Source organism: Echinops telfairi, unplaced genomic scaffold, assembly GCF_000313985.2.
Source record: "Echinops telfairi isolate 266 unplaced genomic scaffold, ASM31398v2 ScPeMD7_3533;HRSCAF=4204_1, whole genome shotgun sequence".
Classification (NCBI taxonomy): Eukaryota; Metazoa; Chordata; class Mammalia; order Afrosoricida; family Tenrecidae; genus Echinops; species Echinops telfairi.
The window spans coordinates 14259982-14271173 of record NW_022107432.1 but is presented as its reverse complement, the minus strand read 5'-3'; the positions used below and the strand labels follow the sequence as shown (position 1 = coordinate 14271173).

General features: G+C 37.8%; 1 protein-coding gene across 1 annotated transcript; it reads right to left on the bottom strand.

The window, feature by feature from the left end:
- Positions 1 to 306: 306 nt before the first annotated feature.
- On the bottom strand, positions 307 to 836 carry LOC101644181 (mesencephalic astrocyte-derived neurotrophic factor-like). Its single transcript, XM_013004283.1, is given in 2 exon segments — positions 307 to 644; positions 647 to 836. Coding segments are annotated over 2 exon segments (504 nt in total). The 5' UTR covers positions 813 to 836.
- Positions 837 to 11192: the final 10356 nt, after the last annotated feature.

Sequence of the window (11192 nt, the reverse complement as noted above, 5' to 3'; positions counted from 1 at the left end):
TACAGATGTTGCAAACTGTTCCCAGTTACTGGTTTAGGTGAGGTATATTAATGATGGCGACTTTAAAGATGAGTTTCTTTTTTAGAAAAATTTTTCCCATTAATAAAAAGAATCCCAGACACTTTCCATCCTAGAGTAAACAGAACGAAGTGAACCCCTTGAGGGGTGCTGTCGAGCCAGGAGCCCCAGCTGCAGGTTTCACACTCGACTTCAAGGGGAGCCCGCGTACAGAGTAAATTACCAAAAAGGCTAGGTGGGCAAAGACAGAGGAACTGCTTCACCCACCAGGGCAGCAGGGGCCGCCAACTACAAATCAGTCTGAGAACTGGCCGCCTTGGGCGCGTATTTCAGCATCAGTTCATGAACCTTCCGGATGTAGTCGGACTTCTCGGCACAGCCTTTGCACGTCTCTCCCGAGTCGTCCAGTACCTTCTTCAGCTCTTTAACCCGGAGCTTCTTCAGATCCACGCTGCTCAGGTCGATCTGCCTGTTGTACTTGAGCTCGCAGATCTGGCCGTCCTTCTTGAGCTTCTCACAGATCTTCTCCACGGGGGTGTGGTGGGCGAGGGGCTTCGACACCTCGTTGATGATCTTGGTGGCCGCATCGTCTGTGGCCCTGATGTAATAGCACAAACAATTCTCTTACCTTTTTCAATAGTGGCCGGGGAGAACGTGACATCTCTGTCCTTCAGGTCCTGGTAGAATCTTCCCAGAAAAGAAACGCACACTTCGCAGTTGCCTGGCTGCAGCGCCCGGCCTCCCGGCAACAAGCTCAAAGCCAGAGCCACTGCCAACCCGTGCGTGGTCCACATCCTCCTCCTTGGTCGCAGCCACTGCCGCCGCAGCCACCCCGCTGAACTAAACTGCGCCATCCACGCCGTGCCGCCTCCAAGTGATGAGTTTCTCTTTTGCAAGCCTTTTGAAATGACAACTACTGCATACGATGTATTTGACACAGTTGGTTCATTTCTGAAAGAGCATAAGATCTCTTGGGAAAAGGTGTGTTGTGTTAGCACAGATGGTGCTCCAGCTATGCTAGGATGTTGATCTGGATTTCAATGTTTGGTACTAAATGAGTCACCAAAAGTCATCGGAACTCACTGTATGATTAATTGTCAAATATTAGCAACGAAGATGCTGCTTGTGACAAAAGTTACAAGAAGTAATGAAAAGCATCATAAGTTCTGTCAATTTTGAAAACAGTCAACTGTTTTCACAACTGTGCAACGAGTTGGAGGCACCAAATAATGCCCTGCTATTTCACACTGAAGTGAGACGGTTGTTGAGAGGAAACATTTTAAAACTTGTTTTTGAGCTTCGTGATGAACTCAAAATGTTTTTTTAATCAGAAAGCAAGACTGCAGTTCAAAACACTTTTCAGCGGTCAAAATGAACTGCAGAAAATAGCTTACTTGGTTGCCGTCTTTGCCATCTTGAATAAGTTAAACTTATCACTGCAAGGACCACATGCAACATGCCTTGAGTTGTCTGAAAAGATATGATGATTCCAAATGAAACTTCAGCTTTGCCCCTCCCCCCCCATAAAAGGATGAAAAGAAAATTTACATGTTGCCGATCTTATCTGCTTTCTTTGAGGAACATGACATTGAACCAGACAAAAGGGCTACAATGATAATTTCTGTGAAAGAACACTTGCAAATGCCTGCAGACGAAATTTCATCATACTTTCCAAATCTACCTGACGCCCCATTCGCACTTGCCAGAAGCCCGTTCACAGTCAAAGTTGAAGATGTTCCTGAGACTACACAAGAGGGGTTCATTGAACTTATTAACAGCAATGCAACGGGAACTGATTTTTCAACAATGCCAGCTACAGAATTCTGTATCAAGTGTTTGAAGTCATATCCTGTTCTGTCTGAGACCGTTTTGTGCCTTCTTCCATTTCCAGCAACATATCTTTGTGAAACAGGGTTTTCCAGCTTGTTGGTTATCAAGTCTAAATACAGAAGTAGACTTGTGGAAGACGATCTTCGTTGTGCTCTTGCAAAGACTGCCCCCAAAATTTCTGATCTGGTGAGAAAGAAGCTAGCTCAACCTTCACTCTGATGTTGGCTTCTTACACATACTATTGCAAAATGTAGCAATGTTGTTTACATGCTACACCATGCTTCAAGACAAGATTTAATTTATTTGTAATTAGTAATAAATATTTCACAATATATAATTACATATTGTTTTGTGATTAATCACAATGCTTTAATTACGTTCAATTTTTAACAATGAAAATATATCCTGCATATTAGATATTTACATTATGATTCATAGCAGCATCAAAATTACAGCTAAGAAGTAGCTAATTTTATGACTGGGGAGTCACCACAACATGAGGAATTGTATTAAAGGGTTGCTGCATTAGGAAGGTTGAGAACCACTGTAGTAAGGGAAACGTTGAGAAAAATTCACTCATGAAGAACTTAGTATATAAAATTAAAATGTACCCAGTGCTAGTGAAATATGGAACTTTATGCATGGTACTGACATATCCAGAATTTGATTTTATAAAGAATAGTTTTCGGCAGAGAGACTTTAGCTAACAGTATAGAAGCTGATAGTAAGCAGAAAAGGAAGGATAAGATTCAGAATGGAAGTAGGCAAAGGAATGGGTTAGTCAGCTATGTAAGGGGAAGAAGTCTATTTAGGGAAGTTGATGAAAGTCCAGAATGAGGTTTGTCACCGATTTGACATTTCATCCTTTTTGAAATGAGGAAATCATTATACACTTGAATTTTTCCCACAGCGGTATCTTTGTTAGCTGTGTTCAACATCACAACAGTTTCTGTGGCGTTTTTCCTGAGCAGGAAACAAAATTTTACAGCCATATACTGTTCTCTTAAATCAGCCATCACACAAAAAAAGGTTCAAACCAAACTGTTTCGCTAAAAAATTCACTGTGAGCAGAGAGAACCTTCCCAGGCAATGCCACTAAGTGCACTAACTCAGAGCCAGTTGCAAGGTGCTCACCTAGTGGGAAAAATGCATACTACAAAAGCTCCACCCAGTGGGGCTTTTTTCCATCTGGAGTGGGGGGAGGGTATCCCCTAGTGCACAAATTAATGATTCCTGTATTTTATCAGCTTGTTGAAATACTTCAAAAGGCATTGGTCAATCCTGGACCCTTATTTATCACTAATGCCTTCAGAAGAGCTTAGATTTCTTTATTTAATACCACTGGCTCTTATCATATACTTACTCATGAAATGAATGAATGTTGACCAATTCTTTTTGGTTGAATGGTTCATTGTATTATTTTCACCATATTTTGATGCATCCTGAATCATTTGATGTTTTGCTCATATAATTTTTCAATATTGCAACTGAAGGCTTGAATTTATTCTTCGGTTCATTCATCTTGGTTGCCTAAATCCAGGTCTTTCCACCTTTCATTGTAATACTTTACTTTGTGTTCTCAAACTGTCCTTTGAAATTTTCAGTTAAGCTCTTTTAGGTCATCTTTGCTTCCATTAACTTTTGTTTCTCTACAATCAGGAACAAATTTCAAAGTCTCATCTAACATCAACTTGGATCTTTTCTTTTTTCCTTTCTTTCTAATAACCTTTGCTTAATTTATGTATGATATTCCAAATATGATCAGGTCTTTATTCAATGGGTGAGAAACTGTTCTTGTGGTGTTCTTGAAATTCAAGTGGAATATACTCAAGGTCATAGCTTGGCTTTAAAGGCACTTGTTTTAATTCTCTTCAATTTTAAACTGAACTTACATATGAACAATTTCTTTTCTTTTCTACAATTAGCCACTGGCCTTGTTTTGGCTGCTGAGATTGACTTCTTCCATATTTCTTCCTATAGATGTAGTCAATTTAATTACAGGGGACTTCATTTGGCAAATTTCATGTGTATAGTTGCTGTTTATATTGTTGAAAAGAAAAGGTACTTGAAGTGAAGAAGTGGTTGGTCTTGAAAAATTTTGCCATGTAATCTCTAACTTCATATATGAAACAAAGATCATATTTTTCAATGACTGCTCCTTCCTCTTTGTTTCCAATGTTTGCATTCCAATCTCCAATAATTACCAATGCAGTTTGATTGCACGGAGCCCAGGTGCATAGTGGTTATGCATTGGGCTGCGATTGGCAAGGTGGACAGTTTCAAAACCACCAGTGAATCTGTCAGAGAAATATGGGACTTTCTACTCCCATAAACAGTTACAGCCTTCTTGGAACCTCACAGGGGTATTTCTAACCTTCCCTAGAGGGTCTCTATGAGTCAGTATTGACTAGATGACAGTGAATTTGGTTTTGGTTTGGTTGATTGTGTGTTTGATCAATTTCAAATGGAAAAAGTTGGTAGAATTTTTCAATAGCTTCACCATTAATGGTTAGTATGTAAATTAAAATAATAGCTGTATTAACTGGACGTCTTTACAATCATATATATATAATATATAATATGTCACAGACTATACTAAATTTTGAGATTGATATTGAAATGTTCTTTTGAGAATAAATGTTATGCTATTCCTCTTGAATTTGTCATTTCCAAATTAGTAAATCATATGATTTTCTGATTTAAAATGACTTACAAATGCCTAGGTTCATTTTTGAGGCCTTACAATTTTCCTAGATCCTACTTTGTACATTTCATGTTCTGGTTATTAGTAGATGTTTGCAACTCTTTATTCCCATTTTGAGTCATGCTACATCAGAAATGAAGGTTCAGAAAGCTTTACTCAATCCACATCATTATAGTAGATTTGATATTGAAAAGGCAGCTTTTCCTCAATTATATTTTGAATGCCTTCTGATCTGAAGAGCTCATCTTCCAGCACTCTCTCTGACAATGCTTTGCAGATATTCTGAAGGTTCTCAGTGGCTGATCCCTCAAAAGTGGTTGGCCAATTTCATCTATGTAGTCTGTTTCTAATCTTAAAATTGCTGAATCCTATTCACTGTGTAACCTTGGTGATATTTGAAACACTGGTGATATATTTTCAAACCTCACAGTTACATGCAAGTCATCACAGTGCAACAAACTGACAAACAAATGTTGGATCAAGTGTATGAAGGAGGTAGAAATTTTAAAGTATTTGAAATGTGAGGAATCTGACCTCTTCATACACTCAAAGAAAGTAATTTAAGAATGACTCCACCCAGAAAATGGAGGAAAGTGAACCCATGAAAAAGAGAAATAAGATGTGGTGTATACATTTCCCAATACCTAGCACACACAACATGCACAAATATAAAGCAAAGTGACAGTAATAAATACATGAATATCAAATGTCTCACTGAATGTTAATGGACAAATGAACCACTTAAGAGATGAAGAATAGCAGAATGGATTAGAATGACAAATTCATCAATATGCTGCCTACTAGAAATGCAACTCACAAATACAGACACGAAGAAAATAAAAATCATAGGCTGGACAAAAGCAAACAGCAACCAAAAGGAAGCATGGGTAGCAATCTTAAACCTTGAGAAAATAGGGTTCAATACAAACAATGTAATAAAAGACAAGAATGAACATTACATAATGATTAAGGGAACAATAGCCCAAGAAACATAACAATGATAAACATATATATATATATATGCAAAGAAAGAGCATCAAAATACATCAAACAACTTCTCACAGAATTTTAAAAGGATATAGAGACCTTGACAATAATAACAGGAGACTTCAATATAACAGTCTCAAGGAAAGACAAGATCAAGAAAAAATATAATAAAGAGGAAAAAATCAACATAATTGATCTCATAGACATATACACCCACTCCATCAAACAACACAGTATACGTTCTTCTCCAACACAAGTGGAACATTCCCAAGAAAAGACCATATACTAGGCCATTTGTGGTTCAATATGATTCAATAAATGAAAAAAACATTGATATCCTACAATCTATCTACTCAGACCACAATGCTGTAAAACTAGAAATCAACAATAAAATGAACAAAAACATAAAGATAAACACATGGAAATTGAACAATGTTATACTAAAAAGTGATAGGATAATAAAGCAAATAAAGGAGAAAATTAATTCCTGGAGACAAAAGAGCATGAAGACACAACATATCAAAATCTTTGGTACACAGCAAAAGCAATAATCAGAGGCCAGTTTAATAACAATCAACACATACATGAAAAAAGGGGAAATCTCAAATCAACACCTTAACACAATACCTTCAAGAGCTGGAAGAAGACAACATAAACCCTCCAATAAAAGTAGAAAAGAAATCATAAAGCTCAAAGCAGAAATTAACAATGTATCAAGAAGCTGGTTTTTTGACAGGATTAACAAATTAGACCACTGGCAAACTTAACAGAAGAAAAAAGAGAAGATGCAAATACTCAGAATAAAAGACAAAAAAGATGACATTACAAGAAATCCAAGTGAAATAAAAAGAATAATAACATACTATTATGAAAAACTGTATTCAAACAAATTCGACAATTTAGAACAATGGATAGATACCAGAAATACATCACCCACTCAAATTAATGCAGATATTGAAAAACTCAATAGACCCATAATGAAGAAATAGAGCAGATTATTAGGAAACTACCAACCAAGAAAAGCCAAAGACTAGGTGGTTTCACAGGTCAACTCTACCAAGTATTCAGAGAAGATCTGACACCAGTATTGCACAAACTATGTCAGGACATAGAAAAAGACAACAAACTCCCAAATCAATTCTACAAAGCCGGCATAACTTTGTTAATCAAATCAGGTGTACTAGACCAGGTTGACTAAAGAAACAAATCCAGCTCCCATTAGATTTCATCTTCCTGCTGTTGCTGCCCCACCTTGCCATGTCTGCTGCTTTACTGGCTGACTTGAAAGCCATTTTGCTGTCTGCTTCCTTGACCTTGGACCGGTGACCAGCATAAGTCCCACAAAATGAGCTGGACTGAGTTCTCTGTACTGCTGTGTGGACTAGTTAACTGTTGTAGTTCTCACTTTATAAACATATATATATATATATATATATATATATATATTCATATGTGTATATATATATATACATATGTATATATATATATTCATATGTGTATATATATATATTCATATGTGTCCTGGTTTTGTTTCTCTCAAGAATCCTGCCTAACACAGATTATATTTTTATATAATTATACACCAATATATCTCATGAAATTAGATGCTCAAAACCTCAAGAAAATTCTGGCCAATAGAATCCAACATCATATTAAAAAATAATAATTCCCCATGACAAGTAGAATTCATTCCAGGAATGCAAGGATGGTTCAATAATGGAAAAAATAAGCAATATAATCTACCAGTTAAATAAGGCCAGGAGTAAAAACACATGACCATAAAAATAGATGCAGAAAAGGCATTGACAATACCTAACACTTATTTTTTTATTAAATACTCAACAAAATAGGAATAAAAGGGAAATTCCTCAACATAATAGAAGCTATCTATGAAAAACCAACAGCCAATATCATGCTCAATGGGGACAAGCTAGAAACATTTCTGCTGAAAATAAGGACCAGATAATAATGTCCCCTGTGGTAGTTACACAAATTCATGTCAACCTGATAAAAGAATGAAGGGGTGGAGTCTAGTCTGTCAATCAGGTCACAGCCTGATGATCCCTCCTTATGGGCATGGCCTTCTTATGAGGATTCTGGGAACTTCCTCTCTCTTAATTCTGCCATCAGAAGAAGTGGATCTCTCTCCTTCTCTCTCTGCTTCACATTCCTGTAGACAAGCCATACTGACCATGCTGATGGCAGCCAGAGCCCTTAGATGCTTCTGCCACCACTGTAGCTGCAAGACTTTTCACCCACTGGCCTGTGATCTTCCTGTTATCAGCATCATTGTGAGTGGTTAGGTGAGTCTAAAGAGGAATTTATGTACTTGTATAGGGCATATGGACTAATATCTGACTAATGGACTTGATCTGGACTGGGCTGGGATGTTTTCTCAAAATATATTTGCTCTTTGATATAAAGCTTTTTCTTACACATATATGTTTGTCTCTCGACTTGTCTCTCTAGTCAACCCAGTCTAACACATCCCCTATCACCACTTTTATTCACCATCATCCTGGAAGTCTTAGCTAGAGATGTCTGACAACTAAAAGAAATCAAGGGAATACAAATAGACAAACGTGTTATTCTGGGTAGACTAGAAAACTAATCCAGGCAGACTTATATATGTATAAAAAAGAGCTTTATATACAAGAGCAATTAAATAGTGAGAAAACATCCCAGCCCAGTCCAGATCAAGTCCATAAGTCTGATATTAGCCCTATGGGTGTTACCAATCTATAAATTCCTCTTCAGACTCATGCAACACATGCAACACATGCAATGATGCTGAATGAGTTAGTTAATTGTGCCAACCTGGCCGATAATCACATGTGGGGTTAATTGAAAGGTGGAGAGATAAATTGGTGGTGAGCTTCGCCTTTCTAGTTCTCGGGTCTCTGGCTTTGTGATGGTCGCACCAGGGTGCAGCTGCCTTAGCAGTTCCCTGCTTCAGCTTGCAAGATTGACTTCCTACAAGACATCCCCAAGGAGAAGCCACATGGACCTATTCTGATGCAACCCTGAGTGCTGGAGCAGCCATGTGGAGACCCCTGCTAGTGCTGAGATGCTTATTCGTTCACTGACTCAGCTTTCCTCCTGCAGTCGGCATCATTGCCTCTGTTTTGTGAGGTGGAGGACTTTGTGGACTGGTGTTGTAAGATTAATGGGTTAATGTTGGACTTGTGGGCTTGGGCAGCATTGGGTTGGGATGTTTTCATGATGCACACTTTTTTTACATAAAACTCTCGTATACATGAGTTGCTGTGGATTTGTTTCTCTAAAGTACCTAGACTAATACACTGAATGCAGGTATATCACAGGTCAGTGGGTGAAAAGTCTTGTGGATTCAGTGACAGTGAAAGTATCTCAGTGCTGGCAAGGGTCTGCCTGTGGCTCCTTCAGTTCTAAGGCTTTAGCATAGCTCCATGTGTCTTGTCCACAGGAATGTCTTACAAGGAGTGAGTGAGTGTCCCACCTCCAACAAGCTATCTATCTCCTTAGCAGCTCCAAATGAGGTCATGAAGCTGTGACTTGACTGACAGGCTAAACTCCACCCCTTCACTCTTAAGTCTCATATTGACAACAGATTATGTAACTACCACAGAAAAGAAGAAATGAAACTTTCACTATTTGCTAATGATATGATCCTTCAGAGAAAACCCCAAAGTTTCCACAAAAAGCCTACTGGAAACAATCAAGGGATTTGACAAGGTAGCGGGATACAATATTAACTAGAAGCCAATCAGTTCACTGAACAGCAGTGATGAGAGCAAAGATAAACACATTAAGAAAACAATACTGTGCTAGTCTGGGTAGACTAGAGAAACAAATCCAGAGACACGCATATGTGTATAAGAAAGAGCTTTATATAAAAGAGCAATTTTATATTGAGAAAACATCCCGGATCGAGTCCATAAGCCCAATATTCACCCATATGTCCCATACCAGTCTAAAAATTCCTCTGCATACTCATGCAACACATGCAATGATGTTGAATGCAGGAAGATCACAGACCAGTGGGTGGAATGTCTTGTGGATCCAGTGGTGATGGAAGCATCTCAGCGCTGTATGGGACTCCATGTGGCTTCACAGTTCCAGGGTTCTGGCTCCATCAGCTTAGCTCCATGTGTCTTGTCAACAGGAATGTCTCACAAGGAGACAAGCAGAGTGTGTATTTGGCCTCCAATAAGCTATTTACCTCCTTCGCCTCCAAATGAGGTCACCAAGCTGTGACCTGATTGACAGGCTTGACTCCATCCCTTTGCAAGTTGACAGGAGATTATATAACTGCCACAAGTACCATTTGCAAAAAAACACACAAAAGATGAAATACTTAAGAATAAACCTAACTAAAGAAACAAAAGACTTCTACAGAGAAAACTACAAAACATTACTATAAGAAACCACAAAAGACCAACATAAATGGAAGAATATCCTGTGCTCATGGATGGGTCAACTTAATATATTGAAAACGTCAATACTATCTAAAACAATCTACAGATACAATTCAATCCAAATCCAAATCCCAAATACATTCTCAAAAGAAATAGAAAAACTCATTACCAATTTTATATGGGTAGGCAAAAGATTCAGGACAAGCAAAGAACTTCTTAAAAATAAGAAAGAAGTAGGAGGCTTCACACTACCTACAAACCTATTACATAGCCACAGTAGTTCAAACCATGTGGTACTGGTACAATGAGATTTATAAACCAATGGATCAGAACAGAAAACCCAGACATAAATGAATATTTGACAAATGATGTTGAACAAAACTGAAATTCTATATGCAAAACAATGGAACAAGACCCTTATCTCTCCCCATACACAAAATATATCTAGATGGATTAAAGACCTAAACTTGAGACACAGAGCTATCAAGATCATCAATGAATAAACTGATACTAACTTAAGGGACCTATTTCAGGGCATACATAGACTAACAAATATAAGAAGGAAACACACACTGAAGAAAGCAGAATAGGTGACTGAAATATGCTGAAGTTACATCACTTACGCACACCAAAAGATTTCATCAAAAGAGTAAAATGCGAGCTCACTGATTGTGAACAAATTTTTACCAACAACTCATCAGACATGGTCAAATTACCCAACTCTATGGAAGTCTACAACTCTTCAATAACAAAATAACAAATGATCCACTTAAGAAGTAGAAATAAGAATGGAAATATAGTTCACCAAAAATGAAGTACAAATGGCTAACAGACATATTAAAAAATTCTCATGATCATTAGCCATCTGGGAGATACAAATTAAAACCATAACAAGAGACCACCTTATACCCACAATGCTAGACAATTAAAAAACAAACAAACAAGCAAACCAACTCCCCTCCCCCCCAAGAAAACAACAAATGCTGGAGAGGCTCTGGAGAGAATGGAACTTGTATACACTGTTGGTGGACTTGTAAATACATGCATCTACTATAGCAAATGATATGGCAATACTTAAAGTACCTGGGAATTGAAATTTCATACAATCAAGCAATACCACTATTGGGCATACACCCAAAGAAATAAGAGACACAACGCATGTTCTCTCATGTTTATAGTAGCACATTTCACAATAGCTAGAAACTGGAAGCAGCCCAAATGCCCAACAATGGATGAATGGATAAAGAAACTAAGGA